Genomic DNA, 26,900 nt, shown 5'->3' on the forward strand with positions numbered 1-26,900 from the left:
AGCAATATGGGGAAAGCGCATCATTTGGCTGGCTTCACCTGGTCAGTTCTTTCAGATCAGTGCAATGAAGGAGGCGGCGAGGACCGATGTTTTTAGACAATTGAGAAAGAGCCATTCTGAGCCTAACAGACAGTTAACTACTTGTCACTGTTATTAATATTTTCCAAGAAAATACAATTATGGTAATGTACCATAACTGTACATAGTTACTAGCCTGTTACATGGTTATTATGCTAAATTGTTACTTTGGTAGTTACTCTGGTATGAGGCATAATTTATGTAAAGAGAAGCCAGAATGGCTGTTAGCTACACCATTCTGCAGCCTTCTCAAAACAGTAGAAGCTAAGCAGGTTTAAGCGTGGCTAGCAGGTGATGATCTGTTCATAAAGGCTGTGTTCAAGTAAGGCTAGCTTCTATGCAATACTGCATGCACGGTTGGTGAAATGCCTTCCCTGTCACTTCCGCAGTGAGGGTTTGGCAACAGGCTGCAGACGCCCACGCATCCTCCAGTGCACATAATCACATGGATTTACGCACTTGTAGCCTCCACACACACAGTACCTCCTCTTTCGATCACACACACACACACACACACACACACACACACACACACACACACACACACACACACACACCTTTCGTTGTCCCGTTCCTTCCCTCTCAGACAGAAAACGGGTTTAAGCATTAGTCCAAACACTTGCGTTTGGCAAAGAAAACAAGAGTTTCTATTGGACAAATTCAGGTAGGTCCCTCCCCGTTTCGCCCAGTTCGCTTCCGTTTAAGAAACATTTTGCAACAGAATCGGTGTAATGAATACGCCCTAGATTCAACAAAACACATCCTAACGTTAAATAACAACTTCACTCAAAATCTTCTGGCATTTGCTTCATTAGTCCACTGTTTATTCAGTCCCAAATGTTTTGCATGTCAGCAATCAAAATGCTAAAATTGTCACAGTTCTCACAGATTGAAAATGCATCATACTGTGCCACTTTCTGTATTTTGAAGGTTCGATATAGTTTGAATGGCATTGTCCTTGGACCACCCCATAAGTAGAGAGGAATATGGTACCGGTATAGCTGCTCCACTGCAATTGTTTTCACATATGACAACTTTGTGCAACGTGACAGTTGCGGGAGGCAACAACCGTGGGATTCTGCAGAGAGAGATTCTTCAAGTCTTATAGCCATATGGAAGACCATGCATATGCAGAGAGAGGTAGAGAGAGAGAGAGAGCTAGAGAGAGGTAGAGAGAGAGAGAGAGGTAGAGAGAGAGAGAGGTAGAGAGAGAGAGAGAGGTAGAGAGAGAGAGAGAGGTAGAGAGAGAGAGAGGTAGAGAGGTAGAGAGAGAGGTAGAGAGGTAGAGAGAGAGGTAGAGAGAGAGGTAGAGAGAGAGGTAGAGAGAGAGGTAGAGAGAGAGGTAGAGAGAGGTAGAGAGGTAGAGAGAGAGAGAGAGAGAGAGAGAGAGAGAGAGAGAGAGAGAGAGAGAGAGAGAGAGAGAGAGAGAGAGAGAGAGAGAGAGAGAGATATAGATAGATAGATAGATAGAGAGAGTGGTGTAGAGAGAGTGGTGTAGAGAGAGTGGTGTAGAGAGAGTGGTGTAGAGAGAGTGGTGTAGAGAGAGTGGTGTAGAGAGAGAGGTAGAGAGATAGAGGTAGAGAGATAGAGGTAGAGAGATAGAGGTAGAGAGATAGAGGATACACTTCCTTAGACACTAAAAGGAGCCCTTTGAACGGCGGGTTTGCGACAGTGGAGAAAAAAAAGAAAAGAAAAAAACTGCTGTGCGTTGTGAAATACCTAGAGAAGACGAGCACCGTGTTTACAGTGAGATGAGCGAGACTGGAACCTGAAACATTAGGTTCTACCTGTGTCCATCTCCCCCAGACAGCTCTGAATGGGGAGCTTGTAAGCAGCATAGTTTGTTTCAAATCAAATATGGCTGCTCTCTTCGTAGAGGATTTAGCCTAGCTAACACTGTCCTCGTCTGGTGTTGCCCAACTGACACTATGCCCAACGCACACAAACAGCCAACTCGGCTGGGTGTCCTTCTGTTCTTCCTGGACTCGAGAAGCGTATCGAGTTGGGGAGGCAGCCCTGGTCGTCTCCAGGTTACAATAAACATTAAGGCTAAAGGGTTACGTTTTCAATGGTGTTACATGACACCTCCACATCGATCGTGAAGAACACATTTCAACATTAGGTGATGGTAAGGAAATTATACTGTTATTATCCTGCCCGATGACATTGACACAAAATTATCAATGAAAAAAGATCTGGGCCCTGCAGGAAGAGGATGTTACACATCATATGATATCACCATGGCAATATAGGCTAGGCTAACATGACGAGAGCAATGTCTTCACTGCGCTGTTCTTGCAGGCAGTGCTGTGAGGTACTTTTGAACATATGAAGGTAGCCTACGTGTGCCCTTTCGTAAGGTGATCACTAGATGCCCATGCTACAAAGAACAGAATTGGCTAGATTATTGTGACTATATGAATGGTGTATTTTTTATTTAGGACTAGGCCTATCGTTAGTGGTTAAAATCATATTTTATGAGAGAAAGTCATACTTCCGAGTTCAGACCTTTGTAGCATGGCCAGATAGTGACTACCTTTAGTCTGAGGATGATGATGGAGGGAGATTGTGGCTTAGTTGGTATAGCATTGTGCTAGCAACACCAGAGTTGTGGATTTAAACCCGGGGCCACCCATTCGTAAAATGTATGCGCAGGGCTGTGTCGCTTTGGATAAAAGCATCTGCTAAATGGCATAGATTATATAATATCATTATAATAATACTACTATAAAAAAAAATGTGTTACCTGAGGCTCTTGTCAAACACCTTGGTCCGGAATACCTCCTCCTGGTCCAGGCTGATGGTGCAGAAGGTGCAGAGGTCCCGCTGTCGGTTGGGCCCCGAACACGGACCCAGGTTCTTGCCTTCACCTGCAGGATATGGAGGGGAGGGTCAGAGAGGCAGTTGGTGCTAACGTGGAAAATAGACTTCAGTCAAATAATTGCCAAGGTCTCTTTTCCATCGACCTGCTGTTACTATGGTTGATAATACCAATCTAAACATTTAAATCAGCGCTGTTCAATTCCGGTCCTGGAGGGCCTGAACACTTCTGGATTTTGTTTCTACCTGGTAGTTCATTGTTAAAAGGAGAGGATGAAAAACAGAAGTGTTTTTGTCCCTCCAGGACTGACATTGAACAGCCCTGATTTAAATAATAAAAAACACCCTAAAGATAATTTGTTTCAACTGAAGTGGCTCTGGCTCTGACAGTGGAGCGCTGATTCACAAATGTGAAACACCTCAGAAATGTCCAGCCAGGTAAACTGCTTGCACCTGGATCAACAGCACAGCAACGAATACCCACTAAAATGTATATACTAGAGGCCGACCGATTAATCGGAATGGCCGATTAATTAGGGCCGATTTAAAGTTTTCATAACATCCGGAAATCGGTATTTTTGGACACCAATTTGGCCGCAAAATTTGTTTTTACATTTACATTTTTTTTAATACACCTTTATTTAACTAGGCAAGTCAGTTAACACATTCTTATTTTCAATGACGGCCTAGAAATGGTGGGTTAACTGCCTTGTTCAGGGGCAGAACGACAGATGTTTTACTTGTCAGCTCAAGGATTCAATCTTGCAACCTTACGGTTAACTAGTCCAATGCTCTAACCACCTGCTTTACATTGCACTCCACAAGGAGCACGCCTGTTACGCGAATGCAGTAAGAAGCCAAGGTAAGTTGCTAGCTAGCATTAAACTTATCTTAAAAAAACAATCAACCAATCAATCAATCAATCAATCAATCATAATCACTAGTTAACTACACATGGTGGATGATATTACTAGTTTATCTAGCCTGTCCTGCGTTGCATATAATCGATGCGGTGCGCATTCGTGAAAAAAGACTGTCGTTGCTCCAACGTGTACCTAACCATAAACATCAATGTCTTTCTTAAAATCAGTACACAAGTATATATTTATAAACCTGCATATTTAGTTAATATTGCCTGCTAACATGAATTTCTTTTAACTAGGGAAAATGTGTCACTTCTCTTGCAACAGAGTCAGGGTATATGCAACAGTTTGTGCCGCCTGGCTCGTTGCGAACTAATTTGCCAGAATGTTACGTAATTATGACATAACATTGAAGGTTGTGCAATGTAACAGGAATATTTAGACTTAGGGATGCCACCCGTTAGATTAAATACGAAACGGTTCCGTATTTTACTGAAAGAATAAACGTTTTGTTTTCGAGATGATAGTTTCCGGATTCAACCATTTTAATGACCTAAGGCTCGTATTTCTGTGTGTTTATTATATGATAATTAAGTCTATGATTTGATAGAGCAGTCTGACTGAGCGGTGGTAGGCACCAGCAGGCTCGTAAGCATTCATTCAAACAGCACTTTCGTGCGTTTTGCCAGCAGCTGTTCGCAATGCTTCAAACATTGTGCTGTTTATGACTTCAAGCCTATCAACTCCCGAGATTAGGCTGGTGTAACCGATGTGAAATGGCTAGCTAGTTAGCGGGGTGCGCGCTAATAGCGTTTCAAACGTCACTCGCTCTGAGACTTGGAGTAGTTGTTCCCCTTGCTCTGCATGGGTAACGCTGCTTCGAGGGTGGCTGTTGTCAATGTGTTCCTGGTTCGAGCCCAGGTAGGAGCAAGGAGAGGGAAGAAAGCTATACTGTTACACTGGCAATACTAAAGTGCCTATAAGAACATTCAATAGTCAAAGGTATGTGAAATACAAATCGTATAGTGAGAAATTGTCCTATAATTCCTATAATAACTACAACCTAAAACTTCTTACCTGGGAATATTGAAGACTCATGTTAAAAGGAACCACCAGCTTTCATGTTCTCATGTTCTGAGCAAGGAACTTAAAGGTTAGCTTTCTTACATGGCACATATTGCACTTTTACTTTCTTCTCCAACACTTTGTTTTTGCATTATTTAAACCAAATTGAACATGTTTCATTATTTATTTGAGGCTAAATGGATTTTATTGATGTATTATATTAAGTTAAAATAAGTGTTCATTCAGTATTGTTGTAATTGTCATTTTTACAAAAAAAATAAAAATAAATAAATTTAAAGTAAAAAATAAACGGCATCGAAAAATCATAATCGGTCGACCTCTAGATTATACTACTGCACCATAAGAAGGACTGCACCCCACTACCTGTAATGGAGCTCTGTCTGTCTACATCTGCTATATGGCACGTCACCAGGTTCATGTTTTAATAGTTTCACACATCAATGACTAAATCAAAACAATATTAGCCTTGAGTTCAATGTGTGACGTTGTGAACCACAAGATTATTCACTGTGTAGTGGTTGACAGTGGTCTAAATTGGCCTGGGATACTTAAGTGTGAACAAACTTGAATGGAGAAAAGCCAGTCGGGGATCAGACTCTTTAAAAGGGCTATTAATATAGGTCTAATCCCAGAAAAGGGCTGTGAAAACCTACAGCAGAGCCCTGAGCTGCCACTAAGCCCCGGTGAGCCTGACCTGCAGGAGAGTTCAAGCCCTCGCTAACTCCATCCTCCTCCATGCCATCCTCACAAGAAAAAGTACTTGTTGCCATGGAAACATAGAGGCAAGAGGTCAAAGAGCAAACGTCACGCTAATACAAACTTCTCTGTTTGTACTGAATAGACTACAACTTCCATTGACACTTTTTCGATAAGACATAAAGAGAAACCCCAAGAGGAAAAAAGGTTTCGTAAGATGGCAAACTGATTTTCTTGCCAAGGGTAGTTCCTCAATTTCTCTCGTTTCCTGGGTGCTAATCAATGCATGTTAGTGAAACTGCCATTTGTTTTGCAGCCGACTTGTGTGCACGCAAGTGAATAATGCATTCATTTATTATGTTTAAATGCACACCTATGATGACAGTACTTTGTGCATGTCAACGTCTGTGCTTGTTTGTACACGATTGATAGCATCTGCAGAAGTGAGCATCAGAGCCAGAGCGAGGGGGAGGAAGGGGGGGTAATACTGGTAGAGTAGTGGTACAGTAGTCTGTAACCAAGGGCAGGTACTACGATTAGTCCTTTTTAGTGAAAACACTGATCAAAAGGAGGAGTCCCATCTTTCAGACCATTGAGATAAATTCATACTTTACTAGACTTCCTGCAATCAAAACAGGTTTATGTATGCGATGCTTAGTATGTTGTTTTCTCATTTTGCAGTAGATAGTGTGAATGGTGTTGTTCTCTCTCACAGCTACGCTAACAAAGCTGACAGTATTGTTTGTGTGCAAGTAACATTCCATCAAAAGATCCTGTGTGGTACTGTGCTCATTCAAAACTAATAAACTGTCTGCATAAAAGCCAGGTGCATGTTTATGAACTCAAACAAATTCTTTATCAAATGGACTTTGACAAAGTTACTTAAATATCTGCTATAGGCTAGCTGTTATTCATAGATGCAAGTCATGAAATTACATCCTTTACAGAGGATAATAACAATTGATGGATGTAGTCTTGATGTGGAATTGTGTTTAGGACCTCAAGAAGTCTCTTAATTGCAACAACAACAAAAAAGTATGCACCCGACATCCATGGGAAGGAAGCCATTTCAGTAATTCACCTGTCCTTATGATTATGACTTTTAATTGATCTTATTCACATGAGTAAACTGCACTGCAAGGGCCCCACAGAACTTATAGAATGTATTATGGAACTTTTATTAATTCATGTTATTTTCCTGCTCAAAGAATGATGGACAAGGGTGTTTGTGACCAAATATATCCCGAAAGTGTAAAAGTTCCACTCAAAGAAGAATACATTGTATCCATTATCTTTGATGAAATTAATATTTTTCTAAATTCTGGGTAAATAAACGTTTTTCTTCTTATCAATATGACAGTAACGAAAAAACAGCTATTAGCCAACCCTGCTGGATAAGGGTATGGCTTAAAATTTCAAAATAATTTCTCAAGTGATGACTAATCTGGAATAGAGTAATATCGAAACTAGTTAGTTATTTCAACACAATTAAATTTCAGTACCTAACCAACACACGGAGACAACTTCCTGCCACGAGCGTTTCGCAAGATGAGAACAGAGACAAGGTAACTAGCTAGCTACTGGTAGCGTGAACTTGCTATGAATGACAAATTATTATTAGATAGCTAGCTAAGATACATTGAAACAAATTAATTACCTGTATAGGGTGTGGCACAATTTCACGGAAAGCACTTTACGTTTGCTAGAAAAATAGACAGCTAACTTAGCAACGTAGCTAACTAGCGCGAGCCAGCTAACAGTTAAGCTAGCCAGTCCTAGCTCATGTGTTTTGATGCGTGTGTGTGGATTTCAAACCACTGATTACTAACTAACTAGTCCGTCTTTGCATAGGCTTTTGTTAGGAGATAACCTAGCTGTGATATTAAAATAAATAGCTACTCTGTGACAGCGGTTTCTGAAAATATCAAACAAGTTTTATCGGGCCCGGGCAACATTCATTCACAACAATGTCTCAATCTATCTTCTTGAACTGGCTGTGTTGATCGTACCGCGCCCCTCTTTTTTCACCTCGTTTACTTTTTGTTAAAGCCTTCAATTGAAGAATGCCGATACAGTAAATACATGGTTCGCACTTACATATCTTTCCCCGCAGGCTTTGTAAAATCCGTATTCTCGTGTCCTCTTCTTCCGCCATGGTCCGACTTGACTATCTGTAGCTAGTACATTCAACGCTTAGCTATAATATCCGTCTATGAATGCAAGCGAAGGGCCAACCTACTGCAGCGTCACTACGAGCGCTATTGGCCGTACGCTGACATTAGACTAGACTGGAGAGACTTGTGTGAATAGTATTCACAGCTCTCACAGTTTGTAAAACAAGGGGAAGCTCTGTGCGGGATTTACCAAAAAATAAGTGTCAAATATGAGAGGATGCCCCCCCCCTCCTCCTCGTTTGGTACCCGACCTACAGACACGGAATTTGCACAGACAATACTTGTAACTTCTGTGCTTGCCATAGGAGCATTTCTTGATATTTTGTTATTCGAAAGTTAACAATGTTCAGGCCTACAGCTGATATAGTTTTGCATAGTCGGATTATGTGCTTTTTTTCAGTAATACAGGGAACTGACTATGTTCACTTCTCTCATCTCTTTCTTATTTCAAGGTAGTCACAGTTTGGATGGTGGATTGCTTATCCAAGACTATTCAGGACATTCACAAGGACAGAGGGAATACAGGTATGCACACCTGCCTGCTCAAGGCAAGCAGAAATGAAAGTGCCTTGTGCCTGTCAATTCGGGTGCCAATCTTCTTTACACCACTGGAACAGCACCCTAGACCCAACCTTTATACTAACTTTAGAAAACCCTAGCCCCAGTTTTATCTTCACTTATTTTTCAAAACTGTAACCCATGTCCTAATAAGCCTTAACCCTAGCACCAGTCCATCTTGACCTCAAAACCCTAACCAAACCCTTGTGCCCACTTTATTGCAAGCCCTTTTGAAAACCTTAATCCTAAACCTGACCTTATTTTCATATGGGTGATTCCTCATGAAACTAGAAAAAAAATACCATGATTTGGGGCATTTTCGCAAAATGTAATCAATAAAGTGTCCTTTGGAGGAAGGATTGTTGACATATATATTTGACATTTGTATCCCTTTTAGATGTAAAGTCCCCTGTTTAGGGGACCTGCGTGGTTCTGGTACCGGTTCCGACTGACATTTTCACTTATAAATCGGATCTGTGGACACTAGCTCAAAATGGCATGCATTGAGCGATAACCTTGGTTCCCACGGACATAGTATTATATTGTCTGCCTGTGTGACGTAGGACGTTAAATCTGAAACCACTTGAAGCTCCTACCATTTAATTCGCTCTTCCGACTGTCCATCAACTCCTGGCTGATCAATCCATCACATCCACTGAAAACGTGCATGCCTGCAATCCTTACATCATAGCGCAGCAGGTGAGAGTGGTTTCATCACTATAGCATATTCAGAGATCGATTTATAGCCATTAATCTAAAATATTTTATAGATTTTAAACAAAAAACAATTTCTGTTTGTCATAGATGGACAACTTTAATATGAAATTAATATAGCTCTATTTGACGTTCACAGCGGTGGGGGCAGGTGTTTTGATCAAGAGAGACCTTTAGAAAATATGCACATTTTCTCTAACACTAAACAAACAAATATGTATTTTACAGTTATAAGGAAGGTGAAATCTTATAGTAAGAGGTTTTATAATTTGATTATACTACATTTAGAAAGCATATGTCATTTCAAGCCTCATTCATACAGTTTTGTTGAATAGGAAATACGTCAAATAAAATATTTCATATTTTCCTCATATCTGTACTGTGTACTTGAGCTTGTGTCTTCAAAAGTGACTACACCTGAGCAATTTCTATAAAAAAATACCAGAAAGGTGAGATTTTAACCTTTCTTGGAGTATGATGCATTACTAGTTACTGTTTATTGTCCTCTCATGATTAATAATTACTTTTGGAGATTATGTACATTTAATTTTGGATTACATGTAGTTACTGTACTACTGATGACACTGCCTTGATCAGACTGTTGCATGCTGCCGAGGAACACCATGGCCCGGTCCTAAATTACTTTGTAGAGTGGTGTAACAAATCACACTTGGTCCTCAATACCAACAAGACCAAAGAGATGTGCGTAGACTTTAGGAAGCATACAACACCTACCTCTGCAACATCTATCAGAGGTCAGAACATAGAGATTGTGGAGGAATACAAATATCTGGGTGTCCTCTTGGACAATAAGCTTCAGTAGAGTAAATGTGCAGACCTGATCTACAAAAAGAGTTGGAGACTGTACTTTCTCAAAAAGCTGGGATCTTTTAATGTTGACTGTACTATACTGAATCTTTCATTGAGATTATTAAATTTTTTTGTATCGTTTGTTGGTTTGGCAATGCCACTGTCAGCCAGATAAATATGCTGAGAAGGATTATCACCACAGCAAGCAAGGTACTTGGAGTCAAATACACAGGCCTGGATGAGATGTTTAAGTTCAGGGCCCTCCGCAAGGCTCACAAAATCATTTTAGACCCAAGCCACCCTCTGTACCCGGACTTTGAACTACTCCTCTCTGGGTGTAGGTATAGGGCACCCCTCGGCAGGAAAACAGAACTAGACAATAATTTGTGCCAGGTGTGATATCCCTCTTAAATAGCTCGGGCTAATGTTTCTATCGACCCAGTAAGGCCAGCAGGCTAGTCTCTTTTTATTGGTATGTAACTGTTATGAAAGTTGTATTGTCAATTTGTTTTCTATTTAAACAACACTTTAAATGTGTACATGACACTCAGTTTTGGACGAGACTGACTTTATCAAAATTATCCTGTTTACACTTTGTAGTCAATTTTAACACTAGAATAAATGTTTTTCACTAATATCGATGCCACATGGGCTGTTTTCTATCAGAGAAGTTGTTTATTGCCTTCAGTTGCGCTTTAAATCATACTTGAGAAATAATTAAAGTTGGAACATTTGTAAGATTTTGGCCTTACCCAGGCCTCGTTTAAAGCTTCATGTTTCGTCTGTAGGTGCTACAAAGCAAAAATGTGTGTCATTTGAAGCTTTACCGCTTACTCTGTAATATGAGTAGTAGTTTGATTTTAATACAAATGATCTTATATTGAAAATATAAAAAATGTGATTAGTCAAATGTTTTTACATAGTGATGAACATAATATACAATATGGACATATCAAAGTTCCAGAGTGGGATCTCTCCTAGTTTTAAAGTTATGGCCCATTTTATTCAGATAAATTGGCATAGCATGCTCCTTTACTTGTATCATTGCACATCCTGCAAATCGGCAGCAGAGGGCGACTGTTTTCACATTCACTCTGTTGGTAATGCTTACATATTGGATCATAACTCCAAAGTAGCAGAGATCCCATTCTGGGAATTGTGTGCTTGTCGAGTATGCTATGATCAACACTATATTGAAACATTAGCCAAATCAAAAATGGTATATTTTAAATATTCATAAATGAATTGAAGAAAATTGGTTTTGTAATCAAAATACTACTCATATTGCAGAGCAAGCGGTTTCGTATGACAATTTATGCTTTATAGCACCTACAGATGAACCTTTAAGGAGGCCTGGGTAAATGTCACATTCCAGCTTCAATTAATGATTTCTCAATTATGCTTTAAGATACAAATGTCTATGTCAACAATCCTTCCACCAAAATAACCTTATATAGACTACATTTCATGAAAATCCCCAAAATCATACTCTTCTTTTTGTTCTAATTTTGTGAGGAATCACCCTTATGGATGTTTTTATCTATGTGACCACTTACCTCATTGAAGGAAGTGTATTAGATGACCAGATGCTTGTGTTAGAAGAGGAGACCAGTGTGATTCAATTTGCCGTTTCTATAAACCAGAGGAAGTTTCAATGTACAAACCTAACCTGCTGTGCATTTGGTTATGTGGTCCTTATGGGTATTAGCCATGATGACTACTCCATGACTATGCTTTGATTTGTCAAATGTGTATTATTCATCAAGAACTTTATTTAGACTGTGTAGCAAATTGTAAATAGTTAAACTCTCATGGCCTGTGACTCACAGACACCTCAATGGTTTATCTTCATTAACACAGTCAACTTAATAATTGAAGGAGCAGAGAGTAGTAGTTAAGGTTTATCCAGAAACTGGTAGCATTAGGTAACAAGGGGGTTGCGGAGGAGAAGGTAAGTACTGTAGTACCTAATAAACCTGTTACCAGATCGGGGCCAGTCCCGACTCCAGGGGGATGGGGAGAGGGGAACATCTGGATTTTGCTTCGTGTGGGCCAGACTCTAAAATGTTGCTGGGTTTTGTTGAGGGATAATGGGAAAGGAATTAACTTCTCAGATGGGCTGACCCTCGAGGCCACCAAGTGACTGTAGAACTGAATTCAACAGAGCACCAGAGTAAACAGACAGTCAGATTTACTAAGCATTTGCACTTTTGCAAAGTCTACACACTCTTTTATTTACCGAAGGTAATACAACTGAGAAGTTAGGTAAAACATTTAACACAAAGGTAGAGGAGCATTCAGTAAAGTAAAGAGTAAAAATATTAGATGGCTTAGATTTGTTTTATTTATATTTGTCTTATGAAAGTAACAGCTTCAAACTGCATCAGTGCAAGGACTTACAAATTATGGCCTCCTGTGTGCTTATTTAATTTAAACAATAGGAGGGTGTGTGTGTGTGCCATGCATTAATTTGTCCTCTTAATTCCAGAATGTAGCTTAACAGCTCTTCTCGGCAATTCCAGACAGGTTTGTTTGTTTGTTTATTTATCTAAATAACCCAAGATACGGGAATATAAAAACAAGCATGTATGTTTTCTTCCTGTCATTATCTACTGTTTGATTGATTAATTATTTATTCCCTCTGACAAACAAACTGCAGTTTGTCAACTTTGTAACACTCATGTATTTATTTTAAAAGACACACATGGGGACTCATTCATTTTGATGGTGCATGTGGTGCTGTCAGTGGTAATGACACTACCAAAGAGGTGGACAGACTATTATTATGAATGGTAGCCTATACAGTGTAAATATAAATTATTATAAAGTGCAAATAACTATGCACAATTAGCATAGGTATAGTATATGGACAGCACAATAATTATGAACTAGTCTCTAAGCAAAATAAAGTACAAAAATAAATCACTTTTTTTTTTTTTTTTTTTTTTTTACATGAGAAACTACCGATTTGTGTTATAAGTGAAGAAAATTCAATTTACATAGATGTCAGTTAGGTCCTCATATTCAATATCTGCTTTCCATTGGCAACTTATTTCAGATCTATCTGTTTTCCAGGCCCAGGTCAAAAACACAATGTCAAATAATGTTTTCAAAGTACTTGAGGTGAACTTGATTGTTTGGGTCAATTCCATTGTGTCCATTATTTCGGGCAAACTAACCTAAATCAAGCACAGCTTTTAAATCTATTGACATACAGTACCAGCCAAAAGTTTGGACGCACCTACTCATTCCAGGGTTTTTCTTTATTTTTACTGTTTTCTATAAATATAGTAAAAATAAAGTTAAACCCTGGAATGAGTAGTTGTGTCCAAACTTTTGACTGGTACTGTATGTATTTGACTGTAGGTCTGCAACTTACTACATAGGCATATAGTCACTTAAAAGTATTTCCCTCCTGAATGATAAGTATTATGTTTGTAAAGAGGTCTCTTCTTTGCACTGTATGTATGCTTCTCTGACTTGGGTGAGGAGGGAGTGGTTGCCCTAGTGACAGAGTCTCTTTTCAGATATGTAGAAGAAGACTGCCCATAGCTAAAATGACTGTCTGCTCCTGGTGTGGTCATAGGGGCCTTATGGCTGGGTGTCTCTCTACCGATATAGTCTACTTGGTTCTGCCTTTTGGAAGTGAGGCTTGTCTGATGTTGCTGTTTGTGTTCAATGCGCTTTTTAGGCTTTCTGTACTGCATCTCTGAAGGGGAAGGCTTTCTGTACTGCATCTCTGAAGGGGAAGGCTTTCTGTACTGCATCTCGGAAGGGGAAGGCTTTCTGTACTGCATCTCTGAAGGGGAAGGCTTTCTGTACTGCATCTCTGAAGGGGAAGGCTTTCTATACTGCATCTCTGAAGGGATAGGAGAAAATGTGTCGGTGCAGGGGGGTGACATTGGAGTTTTCTGATAGTGTCCATCACTATTAATTCTAAATGGAATCTCTTTCTCGGGCGCCACTGACATGTAGTCACCTGTGTCCTCCCATTCCTCGTGCTTAGGCTCTATCTTCTCTGTTGAGAACCTGCCTAGCAATCCCGCTGGCACTTTGCTCTCCTTGTCGATGCTATATTGATCCTCTCCTTCCTCTGTTTTGATGACATGCTTTTTCAGATTTAAGCCTAAGTCCAAAGTTGCTGGGCGTTTTGGGACTGTGGGGTAGTTGTCGCTGCTGTACCCCTTTCCTGCTGTCTCCTGGTGTTTTTTTTCATGGCTCTTCTTGGTTGCGAGGTAGAGGAAGCGCTGGGGGCAGAAGGAGCAATGATACCGCTTCTCTGTGCTGGGGCTGCGGGCACAATTGTCAAAGCAGGAGCCATTTTCCATACAGCTCTTGCATATGTAATCCCTGCTGTCCTCAGCGGTCTCAAAGCTGGCACTGGGGGCTTCGCCGGGGGGACACTGCTTTGCACAGGTCCGACAGAAAGTTGGGTGACAGCCAATGACATGCGCTCTCAGACCAGATGCCGTTATGAAGGTGCTTGCACAGATGTCACAGGTGTATGTCGTCTTTGGGCTGGTGTTTCTGAGACGTTGTTTCAGCTCTGTGCCCTCGCTGGAGATGCTCTCTTCAGCACTTCTGCATCCTTTATCCAGGTAGTCTTTGCTGGCCCTGGGCACTACTGAGGATGTCATGGAATAGCGGAGACGACGTCTCTCTTTTCTGTGTTTGGATCTCAGTTTCTTACTCTTCTTCTTGGGTTTGTAAGAGTAATAGGGACGCCAGAGCTTGTCAGCTGTGTCACGGTCAGTGAGGTCATCGCATGGCTCTGGCTCTATGACAGAAGTGACCTCTGTCCTGAAGCGGAGGCTGGAGCTCTCCATGCTGCCCTCTGTAGGCCGGCCCTGGTCCCAACACCTTTCCTCTACCTGGCTCCCGCTGCTTCTTTTCCTCTTCCTGGGGAACAGCTTGGAGCCCTTGATCCTTCGGCGAATGATTGCCTCGTTGCCAATTTTCACTGTGATCTGGCAGAGGGGTAAAACGTGACCATCCACGGAGGGACCTGGACATGCAGGCTTGGCAATGTACGTTTCAGTTTCCCCCCCTGCAGTCTTGCTAGGTGCCAGGCTCTCAACCCCTGGCAGAAAAAGCTGACTGGTCATGGCTTCAATTCTCTGGGCTGCAGCTGAGAGCTCACATAGCCTGTTCAGAGAGCTGGGTGGGTTAATTTTTAGGATTGGTAGATTGTGACTGTTGCCCTCTGGGTTCTTAAACCTTTGGAATGCAGCACCATCTCCATAGTCCATTTCAGGGGACTCCACACCTGCCTGCATTATGGCCAAGGGGGTTGTATAGCTATATGGAGGCCCATTATGCTCGGAGTGAGAGGCCTGTTTTCCTGTGCCTGCAGCTTGGTCTACATCTTGGTCACAGGGCTGATCAAAACTGATGCGTGGCATTACTGATGCCACCACTTTTGGAGTGGCCATGAATGTCACAGGCATTGAGAATATAGCAGCATCTTGGGTACTCATAGCATCACCATCATCAAATGGAGGGATGGGAGAGCTGCAGCCCAGTGGGGCCTGCTCACTGCCCTCCAGCTCCTCTGAATAGGTCTGACTGTAAGTCTTGTACCGTCTCTTTCTAAACTTCATAGGCAGAAGCCTGTAGAGTTTGATGGGGTAAACGCTGCCCTTAAATCCACCATTTGCCGACTTCTTACTCACAGACAATCTGGGATCGATTCCGTGGAAGGCCTTCTGGTGGTTCTTTAGGATGTAGTAGGTCATGAAGGTCTCTAAGCAGAAGATGCACTGGTAGCGGCGCTCACCTGTGTGCCAGATCTCGTGTTTGGTGCGATACTCGGCAAGGGCAAACACTTTATTGCAGTAGTGACAGGGGTACGCCCTCTGCCAGGAGTGCACATTCTCGTGGCGCTTCAGACTGGAGACGGTCACATATGCCCGTTTACACACACTGCAGTTATAGACCCTCTGGCCTCCACTAGGTTTCACTAACCTATCTACAGCCTGCAGTGTTTTTGATGTGGGGTTCATTTGGAGGCTGGTTGGAGGGAAAGGGTCAGGAAGTTCAGGAGATAACTGGACATTAGTTACTGTATTGTTCGTGCTTGGCATGCTGTCTGAATAATGGTCTGCCCCGGCCTCTTTGCCTTGGGGCTCGTGTTCAGGCGAGCCCCTCTGTGCTTTCGGGCACACCGTCTCGTGGTTCCGCAACCGCTTCAAATGCATGAACTTCCTGCGACAAAACTTGCAAAACAAATGACTGACAAACCTTTTTTTGTGCATTTCTGTGTGTACGGTGAGAAGTGCTTTATTGGTGAATATCTCTGGACAGTGCTCACAGCCGTAGATTGATATGCTATCTTCTGTGTGGGGTGAAAGTGGAGGTGGGTCCAGCTCCCTGTAGCCATTATCAATGGCTAGAGGCAGCTCATTGGCCCTGCTTGTATGCACTGTCTGCGGGTATAATGACGGGGGTGACGTTCCAACAGGTTGTACAGTGGGCTTAATTAATGCCGGGCTGCTTCCAGTAGGATGCACAGGTTCATGTGCTACAGCCGGTGTTGGTGTGCTTTTACTCAAGGCGGCTCGCAGTCTGTGGCGCTTTTTGAGTGGGCCACTGTTCCTGCTGGCCAGTTGTCTTGGTTGGGACTGTGTGGTCTTGGTGCCCTGCTTGTTGTCTTCCTGGTTGCCATCCCTGTGCTCAGGGTCCCTGGGAACCTGGCTAATGACTGCGTAGGAGTGCTCTGACAGCGCCTGCATGGGCTCATTGTCCACTGCGAGGGGGCAGGGGGCAGGGCAGCCCGCTGGCGTCTGTCCAAGGTCAGGTGATGGCCTCTCCCCCCTGTGCAGGTCAAGTGGGGTGAAGAGGTTGTTCCCAGGACCCACCTCAGTGATAGAGAAAGCATTGGTGATCCGCGGGCCTCTAGCACTGTCTGGTTCCTCTGGCCTGGAGGTCTCTTTCTTTGCTTTACGGGGCCCTTGGGCCTTACTATGGCCTGTGGTCTTAACAGGGTTGGTTGAGGTCTGGATCTGTGGCCCACCTGAGTCCTGCCTGTCTTGTTCCACTAGTTTCTCTAAGAAGGGAATCCCCAGTCTTTTTCCAGCTGCCATCAGGCATCTAGTGTCCTCTGTGCTAGGTGATGATGTCACCTTGGAACAGTAGAGGAGGTTGAGGATGCTGGCGAACACCTCAGACCTCAGGTCCATGAGCTCCAGCACCTGGCTGGAAGTCCACACCCCAGTGGAGGTGAAGGCGCTGCGGAAGTATCCGCTGCAGGCAGCCAGGATGTTCCGGTGGGCCCGGAACTTTACATCCTCCACCACGATGGTGACATCACAGAAGAGTCCCTGGGAGCGCTGCTCGTTGAGCCTGCTGAGGAGCGCCTGGGGATGGGAGCTGTCCATCAAGCCCTGGGTGCAGGGAGACGTCACCGTCATCTGCAGAGAGGACATAAAGGACATTTCAAATTGGTTTCGAAACATTGTTAGCCCATTGCTTATAGTCACAATGAAAAATATGAACACGTCATTACATTTTTACCAACTGAGTCCCATGTGGCTCAGTTGGTAGAGCATGGCGCTTGCGACGTCATGATTGTGGGCTCGATTCCCACGGGGGACAAGTATGAAAATATATGCACTCACTACTGCAAATTGCTTTGGATGAGAGTGTCTGCTAAATGACTAAAATGTAAAAATGACTAAATTGTCATTCTGGAACGTAAGAAAAACATGAAAGGGGTATATACTTTTTTATGTTGAATTGGAAATTGTGTTATTTATTCTGTGTTATTCTTTAGTATTCAAAATATTAGGAGGCTATAATTGTGCAAACAATAACATTTCCTTTCATACAGAGATAATCTAAGGTATATGGTTTATGTTACTTTGATTAAGCATGGGCATGGGCTGGATTTGGCAGTAATGGCCTTGTGGAACGTGTGAGTTTTATAAGAAAGCGATCCAGCTCTTCTTACTTTGTCACACTAGATGGCAGCAAAGTTTAAGAAGATGATGCTGGCATACCATATCGTGAAGAACTGTAGACCCTATCTTATTTTCCACAAGCCTATTCAAATAGATTAACCAGAACAATGCTTAGTTGAGAATATATTCATGAGAATATACTAATGTAATATTTACTCAGTGAAAAGTAACAGCACAAAGATTTCCTCTTGACATTACCCTTACAAAATGTTTACAATGATGTACATGAAGAATTTCTGATGATTCTCTGTTGGAAAAAACAGCATTGACCATACATTGGAAAAATGTATACACCTGGAAATGAACACTCACCATTGTCTGAAAACTAATTCAATTAAACTCCTTGCTTTCAGACATTTCTATTTTATATTTCTGAATAATTGCCTTGTATGTGATAGAACTACACTGAACAAGAATATAATTCAACATGTAAAGTGTTGGTCTCATGTTTCATTTACGTCATTTAGCAGACGCTCTTATCCAGAGCGACTTACAGTAGTGAATGCATACATTTCACAATTTTTTTTTCTCCATACTGGTACCCCCGTGGGAATCGAACCCACAACCCTGGCGTTGCAAACACCATGCTCTACCAACTGAGCCACACATGAGCTGAAAAGATCCCAGAAATGTTCCATACGCACGACAAGCATATTGCTCTAATTTTGTGGACACATTTGTTTACATCCCTATTAGTGAGCATTTCTCCTTTGCAAGATAATCCATCCACCTGACAGGTGTTGCATATCAAGAAACTGATTAAACAGCATGATCAGTACACAGGTGCACCCTGTGCTGGGGACAATAATAATGAACTCTAAAATGTGCAGTTTTGTCACACAACACAATGCCACAGATGTCTCAAGTTGAGGGAGCGTGCAATTGGCATGCTGACTGCAGGAATGTCCACCAGAGCTGTTGCCAGAGAATTTAATGTAAATTTCTCTACCCTAACATTGTTTTAGAGAATTTGGCTGTATTTCCAACAGCCTCACAACCACAGACCACGTGTAACCACGACAGCCCTCCACAGACCTCCACATTCGGCTTCTTCACCTGCGGGGTCGTCTAAGACCAGCCACCCGGACAGCTGATGAAACTGTGGGTTTGCACAACCAAATAATTTCTGCACAAACTGTCAGAAACGGTCTCATCACCAGGTTCATAACTGACTTCATTGGGCAAATGATCACTGGCACGCTGGAGAAGTGTGCTCTTCTCGGATGAATCCCGTTTTCAACTGTACCGGGCAGATGGCGTGTATGGCTGTGTGGGCGAGCGGTTTGCTGACGTCAACGTTGTGAACAGAGTGCCCCATGGTGGGGTTATGGTATGGGCAGGCATAAGCTACGGACAACAAACACAATTGCATTTTATAGATGGCAATTTGAATGCACAGAGATACCGTGACAAGATCCTGAAGCCCATTGTCGTGCCATTCATCTGCCGCCATCACCTTATGTTTCAGCATGATAATGCACAGCCCCATGTCACAAGGATCTGTATACAATTCCTGGAAGCTGAAAATGTCCCAGTTCTTACATGGCTTGCATACTCACCAGACATGGCACCCATGGAGCATGTTTGGGATGCTCTGGATCAACGTGTACGACATCGTGTTCCAGTTCCCAACCAATATCCAGCAACTTCGCACAGCCATTGAAGAGGTGTGGGACAACATTCCACAGTCCTCAATCAACAAACAACCTGATCAACTCTATGCAAAGGAGATGTGCCGCGCTGCATGAGGTAAATGGTGGTCACACTGGATACTGACTGGTTTTCTGATCCACTCCCCTACGTTTTTTTATTTAAGGTATCTGGGACCAACAGATGCATATCTGTATTCCCAGTCATGTGAAATCCTTAGATTAGGGCCTAATGAATTTATTTAATTTGACTGATTTCCTTATATGAAATGTAACTCAGTAAAAACTTTGAAATTGTTGCATGTTGCGTTTATATTTTTGTTCAGTATATATTTGTGAACCTATTCCTGAAGACGTATGGCTTCCTGGAGACTCTTCTCTGTTTTGTTGTTTCCCAATCTGGTGAGGCACATTAGGCTACTTAACGCAGAATGACTACAGTCTGGAGGCTGCCACACTATGTTCTTAATTAACACTGACTAAGCATGCTCTAGTCAAGTGCCTGAAGCAAAATGACTTGTACCTGGCAAGTGATACATCTGGTGGAGTGGAAACTAGAATGAGGACAAACGTGAGTCACCCAGGATGTGTATTTGCTCTATCTGCTTCAGTCAAACGTTCAATGCCATTCCAGGTCACCAGCCATGCTAGAGTCATTGCCCTTACTGGCTGGTAGGTGCATCAGCATAATTCATACTGATGGCTCAGGTTGATGGCAGTAAATGAGATGGTAAGATTGTCTCACCTGACTCATTCGCCATTTCTGCCCCTAGCGTTAGTTCATTATTCATAAGCACTGGAGGATTGATTTGACTGCTCTCACCCACACACAGCTGAGACAGAGCTAATACAATAACAGGAATACTTAACCAACGCCCTATAACTGAAACGGGTCCGCTGCACTGGGCTACAGAGCACACTATTGTGGAACGACCACCATGTTGACCATTTAGCTCTTTTCAGCGCAGAATTCAGTTGCTAATCCAGTCCCTAATCGCACATTCACGGCGCACACATACGGCTTACACACACACACGCCCTCTGCTTCACTATATCTATAGACATCTGTAGAGCATTCCCACTGGGCACACACTGGTTGAATCAACGTTGTTTCCCCGTCATTTCAATGAAATTACATGGAACCAATGTGGAATAGATGTTGAATTGGAGTCTGTGCCCAGTGGGCTGTTTTATGTTTGTGTGTAACGTCTTCCGATGCTTTTGCATATGGTTCAGTGTGATTTTTGTCTCTTGTCTTTCTGTCTCACCTCAGAGGAAATTAAAGAGCACAGCACTTCCTTTGTGTTCCTCCCAGGGGAGTGGGCCTATGTCACTGTGTGGACTGGTCTGAGGCAACACCTCTGTCAGGCTTTTACACAGGATGATGCTTAGGTTATCTGCAAAGGCAAGTAGCTTCTGAAGTTAGCGGTAGCCTATATTTAGGCTATCAGCATTTCTTTTTGACTTTCTATTTGCATGACTATTAATATGATTGTGCCTATATATTATGCTCTACAACATTCGCAGAGTACGACCCTGCCTCACACAGGAAGCGACGCAGGTCCTAATCCAGGCACTTGTCATCTCCCGTCTGGATTACTGCAACTCGCTGTTGGCTGGGCTCCCTGCCTGTGCCATTAAACCCCTACAACTCATCCAGAACGCCGCAGCCCGTCTGGTGTTCAACCTTCCCAAGTTCTCTCACGTCACCCCGCTCCTCCGCTCTCTCCACTGGCTTCCAGTTGAAGCTCGCATCCGCTACAAGACCATGGTGCTTGCCTACGGAGCTGTGAGGGGAACGGCACCTCCATACCTTCAGGCTCTGATCAGGCCCTACACCCAAACAAGGGCACTGCGTTCATCCACCTCTGGCCTGCTGGCCCCCCTACCTCTGAGGAAGCACGGTTCCCGCTCAGCCCAGTCCAAACTGTTCGCTGCTCTGGCACCCCAATGGTGGAACAAGCTCCCTCACGACACCAGGACAGCGGAGTCAATCACCACCTTCCGGAGACACCTGAAACCCCACCTCTTTAAGGAATACCTGGGATAGGATAAAGTAATCCTTCTAACCCCCCCCCCTTAAAAGATTTAGATGCACTATTGTAAAGTGGTTGTTCCACTGGATATCATAAGGTGAATGCACCAATTTGTAAGTCGCTCTGGATAAGAGCGTCTGCTAAATGACTTAAATGTAAATGTATATGCTGCTGAAGCCTAGGCAACAGTTCTATTTTTATTAGCATCCTGTGATTTTTGTCCCTGACTTCTATCCAAAGAGGTCTCTGGAAACATATTTATTTTAAGATCAGCGTCACAACATACTTCCTAATGCAAAATGTCTTCTTTCCCTGTCTGACATTAAAGATGCAATCCCTGATGTCCGGCAGAGGTGCTTTGGAGCGCACCACAGCTTTGCTTACAGAGAGAATAAGGCTATCTGATGGTATAGGTCAGCTCTGCAATTGTGGCATTGTTGTTATGCATATAGTAGGGCAGGTTATAAATGTGCGCTACCAAATGCTGATACTGTAATTTTCCATGGCATGGCGGCCATTTTCTATATTCTTCTTTATCCTTGTTGAAGGTGAGCTGTTGGGGTAGGTTAAAATGGCTGCCCGTTTATGGGGTACCATTTGTCCGTGCTCCAGATTGCCATTAGAACATGATGTTGAGGTGAGACCTCTTCGTAACAAAAATATCATTTTCCATATACCCTTAGTTGAATACTGCCCTAGAGGCATCCCTATTGCACCCTATTGCTTGTTGAACTACATTACACCTACGTGTTTTAATATTGAAACTGTGCTCATTTTCAGTCTCTATATTTCAACTGACTGTCCTAAGCATCACATTCTACATATTCCTCAGAAAAGGCAGGGAAGAACGAATAACAATGACAGAGGTTAGATTTACATAATTGCACAGCAATAAACCATACATTCCGCCCCAGGCCATAAACACTAATTTGACTTAACATGTCCGTATTGAAACATAAAAATGTGTAGTCACTTAACTTATTATTAAAGTGATCAAGCACCCTTGTTTGAAGAAAAAAAAATCTTAATAAAATACATATTTTTGCTAATGTTTTCTCTAGGTGCCACGACTACAATATGGCTGGCAGCAGACAGAGAAGAGAAGCTTTGCGTATCGCTGGGAAACACAGCCTCCTGCCTCCCCGTCTGACAGGCCTCTGTTGTCATGGCAACATGCTGTGGCGCAGCACTTATTGGGATTCAGATTCAGACGGATGGCGGGGCTGGTGGACGACTGCATTAGCCGTCCGGGGATTTGGTTAGGACCTTCCTCGCAGCGAGCCCTGCCTGTCTGAGAGCCACAGCACCGCAGAGCTCCCAGGCTCCAACGCCACCGCAATGGAGGCTCGCCGCCCTTTGTTTCCACTCTGGATATGTGTCAGTCGGTGTGTGTGAGTCTGCAGCAGAAATGCAGCAGCCCGATGGACTTTTTCTCTCTTCTGATTACGGCAGGCGATGTGCTTCCCCTGGTTTGTGCCGCTTTCCTTGTATTTTCATCTGGAAATTGCCCGCATATCTGCGATTTCAGTTGATTCTTTTCAATAAGGACTGATATGACCAATTTTCTCATCTTGATGTGCTTTACTCTGTTCACACATTGAGCGGAAACTTTGAATTTGTCATCAGCGGTTGTCTCTTTGCCACACCCTAGTTCACTGTGGCTTAGAATATCATGCGATATGCATTTCAAAACCTTAAAAATTTAAATCCCCTCGTTTCTGTGAACCACAAGGTGAGAAAAAAAACTGTATTGAATACAAGCTGTCTAGTCAAACAAAGAGCGAAAATGTCATAGCAGAACCCACTCAAGCCACCCCATGCAATATGTGTATTTCCGTTAAAGATAGGTTGTAGATTGGGTGGAAACGTGCAGAACATACCTTTGCGAATCAGATAAAATGACACAGAAGGCGAACAGCTGACACAGAAGGCGAACAGCCAAAAACATTACGCAGTGTCCTTCCATCTATAGTTCATATTCTCTACCGTACAGGAAAAAAAACTTTTGTGAAAGGAAGGCGAAAGTAGACACTTTTTTTCTAGACTCGTTGCTGCTCAGTGGTGCCGTTGGAGGCAGCGCTTTCGCTGTTGTCTTTCTTTCCTCCTCTCCCTCTCTCATTCCCTCCCTCTCTTTCTATGCTGCTCACTCCAGCTTCAACGTCCTTCGTCTCTCCCTAGGTCCTGGTCGAGTACTCCCGCTCTCTCCTCTTCCACCCAGTCCTGTCCTGGCTTGCCCCAGCTCTCAGACCATTGACCACAGGATTCCCACATTGAAGTTTAAAAATAGCTAGACTGGACTATGGGTCTGTCTGCTCCCTCTGTGCTGCCCGGGCAACTGGAGCCCATCGGCATCTACTCTGCAGTCGCCAAGCAGGAAACGGCAACTTTGTTAAGCATGGCTGAGGACGGTAAGAGAGAGCGGCTCAGTGCTACATCACACACCACTACGCCGTGCTGCACAGATCACAGAGAAAACACCTAGGTTGCATGCCTGCTACCGGGGTTACGGCGATACAACTTCAACCATACCACAAAGCGCACCCACAATCACATTTTTGCTCAACTTCTACACCGCCACCATTCATACTGTATCTCACAGTCCAAAAGGGAAGCTGGATCTGTAACTCACTTTCAAACACACGTCACATCACGCTCTCCATCTGTCTCATGCAATGCACGCATGCACTTTCTCTTTGTCTGTGCTACTGTGTACACTCAACCCTCTCTCGCTCTTTGTCAGCACATCTGTGTACATTGCAGTGCATTGCCTCATGAACATAAGCCTACAATGCTCTTGTTTGTATATAGCAGCATGATCAATGAGATATCTGCGACTATATATGGTTTATTTCTCTCATCTGCTTCTGTACTTTCAAAGTAAGAGAAAGTGAGAAAAAAAGAGGACGTAGAAGAGAGCAAGGGGAGAGGAGGACCGTCATCTTTGTGGAGGCTGCTGATGGATGGGAACACAGAGGGATGCCTCAGCACTGCAGGGGGGAGGGGCTAAACCAGGCAGGCAGGGCACTGCTAGCCCCACCAGCTGCTGTAGATGCACACAGTCGCTTTATGCGTATGAAGGCGGAGGGGTTTTATTACAAGTGTTTTTGAATTTGCATACATGTCTTAGCTTTCTTTCTGGGATCAGGGATGCGGCTTCTGCACCCGGGTGTGAAATCCATGCACATTTTACATTTACTTGGTCTTACAGAACAGATTGGCCTCATGAAATGCATGGGAGACATTTGTTGTGCACTTTCTACCAGTGTTCGTTCAGCTTATCATGAAAATGCCCATGCCTCTGTCCCCTCCTGCTCTCTGTGCTTTCTCTCTCTGCTCATTACTGGTCACATGGCCTTGTGGTTGTGATCGAGACGCACACAATTAACCACAAGCTCAGCCGTCTGCCAGCTATTTCTGGTGCAGGCCTACCCGGCTTGATTGTTGACATTACCTGAATGCAATCAAGGCCCCTGTCTGCTTGCATTGGCCTGGGTAAGCAGTACACCAGCCTGGAGCACGCCAGCCCTCACACTTCTGTAAGCCGCTGCACTTTGGCATGACCTTGTTGCTGTGGCAACCTTTGAAGAAAACAGTGCTGCCTTAACAGCATGGTGGTATGAAACAGTAAAGAACCTTACACGTTCTGGGAGGGAGCCTCTTAAAGCCAAAGGAAATATGATTTGACATGTTTGAGTGGCCACTATCATGCCTTTATCTCAGTTTTTCCTCTGGTGTCTTTCCGTTCTCTTCCTTCACTGTTTTTAAGACACTCCTGCTATGTATGGTTAATGGTCTTGCCTGCTTCCTCCCCACTTTTCCTGTATTTGTAGTCTTGCCTGCACAATCGACTTCCACTGGTGCACTGCAGGGGAACTCAACATCCCAAAACAAATAATAAGTCTAGCCCTCCTTTACCATCCATGCTCTTTGTTTTTTACAGTTTTGAGAATTGCAAATTAAGTGCCTGCAGTACCTACTATTTGTCTCAATTACCACAACCCCTCTCCCACAGTATTTGTTAGTACTTCGAATGTCTTGCAAACAAAGAATACATAAAGAGCGGTTGAAATTTGAACAAATCATTTGGACAAATGTATATTGCTATGAACACATTATTTGTGGATATTGGAGAAATTAAAACAATCCAACCTGCTGATTCATTGTTGCCATTCTCTGGGATGAATTCTTCTTTCACACTTGAATAATTGCTTGGAGATTCATCCCTGTCAGACAGATCACATATCAACAATGTTTGATGTGACTTTCCCATTTACTTATAACATTTCATTTAGGTTTAATAGAAATTGTCTAGATATTTTCCTTTCTTCTGACATCCTATTTTTTTTTGGCACACCCATCCGTTAAATGCATTACAGCTGGGATATTTTCAAAACCACAACAAAAGAAGACATGCCTTTACTGCCTCAGCCTGTCCGTAGCCACTTGCAGAGCCCAGCTAGAGACTAGACTAGAGGAACATTGATCGGCAGGGAAACAGAGCCCATAGCGCAAGCCTGACTAGGCCTTGTTCTCTCTCTCAAAACACACACACACTGCGTACATAAACACTGATCCTCATTACTGTTGCGCTGGCACATCCAACTCACACATGCTCAGTAGCCGACTAACATTTTTCCTCCCGGATGGTCCTACAGGCCCTTTCGCTGTCGCTATGGAAGTGAGCAGTCCCTCTGGCGAGAGAGAATGCAGGAAGGAGAGTTGTAGCTAGCCAGCTCCAGGCCTGCTCTCTCTCTGCCTCGCCATATAATTTACCTTCCGCCTTCTCCTCTGTTTACTGGTGGCTGGCTGCCTGTGTGTGTGTGTCTGGGCCCAGCCTGGGCACACAGATTCTCCCTCCAGTCCACTCCTGAGACGCTGCACGTCTGGAGGCCGATGAGGCGCTGACACTGCTGCGTCACTCCTGCTGCATCACTGACCCACAAAGAGGAGATGAGGAGGACATGAGGAGGAGGGGTGGTGGGAATGTGTTGCAAGGGATAAACGAAAGAGAGTGAGCTCTGCCCAAACACATAAATAGAGAGCGAGTGAGGCTTCCGGGCTGGTCGGCTGTCGCAGGCCTAGCCACTGTGGTATTCAGGAAGTGGAGCCAGAGACAGATCTTTTATTGTTACGTAATGAATATTTTTCCTTCCAGACCCAGCTGAGGAGGCGGTGTTTAGCGACTCTGACTCAGGCTAATAATAGAGCTCAGTACCAGTGAGGGCCGTGTGTGTGCGGGAATCTGATCCATTTCACCCCCCGAAGTGAGGTATTTGGACACGATTGATTGAATGATTGGTCGATTTTTACAACTTAAAGACACGTTTTTAAAAAACAATACATGCATTAAAATCTCCATCGTGTCCTTTGTAATGTTGCAATGTAAAGACAGATTTTTTTATTAATAAACATGTTCTGTTTTACATGACTCTCCTCTTATAATGTAAAGGGTGAGTAT

General features: G+C 43.3%; 2 protein-coding genes and 1 long non-coding RNA gene across 6 annotated transcripts in view; 1 reads left to right on the forward strand and 2 right to left on the reverse strand.

Annotated features, from left to right (window-relative positions):
- LOC115163204 (ras GTPase-activating protein 2) overlaps positions 1-7,862 on the reverse strand; it is a 48,739-nt gene extending 40,877 nt beyond the window's left edge. Inside the window, exons 1-2 of the mRNA XM_029714902.1 lie at positions 7,641-7,862; positions 2,825-2,948 (exon numbers count right to left, since the gene is read on the reverse strand). Coding sequence (XP_029570762.1) covers positions 2,825-2,948; positions 7,641-7,698 — 182 coding nt within the window. The 5' untranslated portion in view covers positions 7,699-7,862. The remainder of the gene's footprint in view (positions 1-2,824; positions 2,949-7,640) is intronic.
- Positions 6,880-25,598, forward strand: LOC115163214 (uncharacterized). 2 transcript variants are annotated; one of them, XR_003869700.1, is made up of 5 exons: positions 6,880-7,108; positions 8,170-8,242; positions 12,288-12,325; positions 23,621-23,850; positions 24,321-25,598. It is a non-coding gene; the product is annotated as an uncharacterized LOC115163214 (long non-coding RNA). The 2 variants fall into 2 exon arrangements; XR_003869701.1 differs by lacking the exon at positions 12,288-12,325.
- LOC115163202 (zinc finger and BTB domain-containing protein 38-like) lies at positions 13,083-26,682 on the reverse strand. Of its 3 annotated transcripts, none has more exons than XM_029714895.1 (3): positions 26,216-26,682; positions 25,592-25,665; positions 13,083-17,208 (listed from the first exon to the last, which is right to left on the reverse strand). In XM_029714895.1, exons 2-3 carry the CDS (start codon positions 25,610-25,612, stop codon positions 13,198-13,200), a joined length of 4,032 nt encoding a protein of 1,343 aa, XP_029570755.1. In that variant the 5' UTR covers positions 25,613-25,665; positions 26,216-26,682; the 3' UTR covers positions 13,083-13,197. The 3 variants fall into 3 exon arrangements, with proteins under 3 accessions (XP_029570755.1, XP_029570756.1, XP_029570757.1); XM_029714896.1 differs by having other exon boundaries at positions 26,050-26,217; XM_029714897.1 differs by lacking the exons at positions 25,592-25,665; positions 26,216-26,682 and adding an exon at positions 23,323-23,415.
- Between the last annotated feature and the right edge of the window lie 218 nt (positions 26,683-26,900).

Source organism: Salmo trutta, chromosome 26 (assembly GCF_901001165.1).
Source record: "Salmo trutta chromosome 26, fSalTru1.1, whole genome shotgun sequence".
In the NCBI taxonomy this organism is placed as follows: domain Eukaryota; kingdom Metazoa; phylum Chordata; class Actinopteri; order Salmoniformes; family Salmonidae; genus Salmo; species Salmo trutta.

Coding starts and splice junctions, on each gene's coding strand:
- LOC115163202 (XM_029714895.1), bottom strand. CDS start 25,612: ATGGCAACAATGAATCAGCAG. Junction 17,209..25,591: donor TGGCAACAATGAATCAGCAG/GTTGGATTGTTT, acceptor TCCTCTCTGCAG/ATGACGGTGACGTCTCCCTG.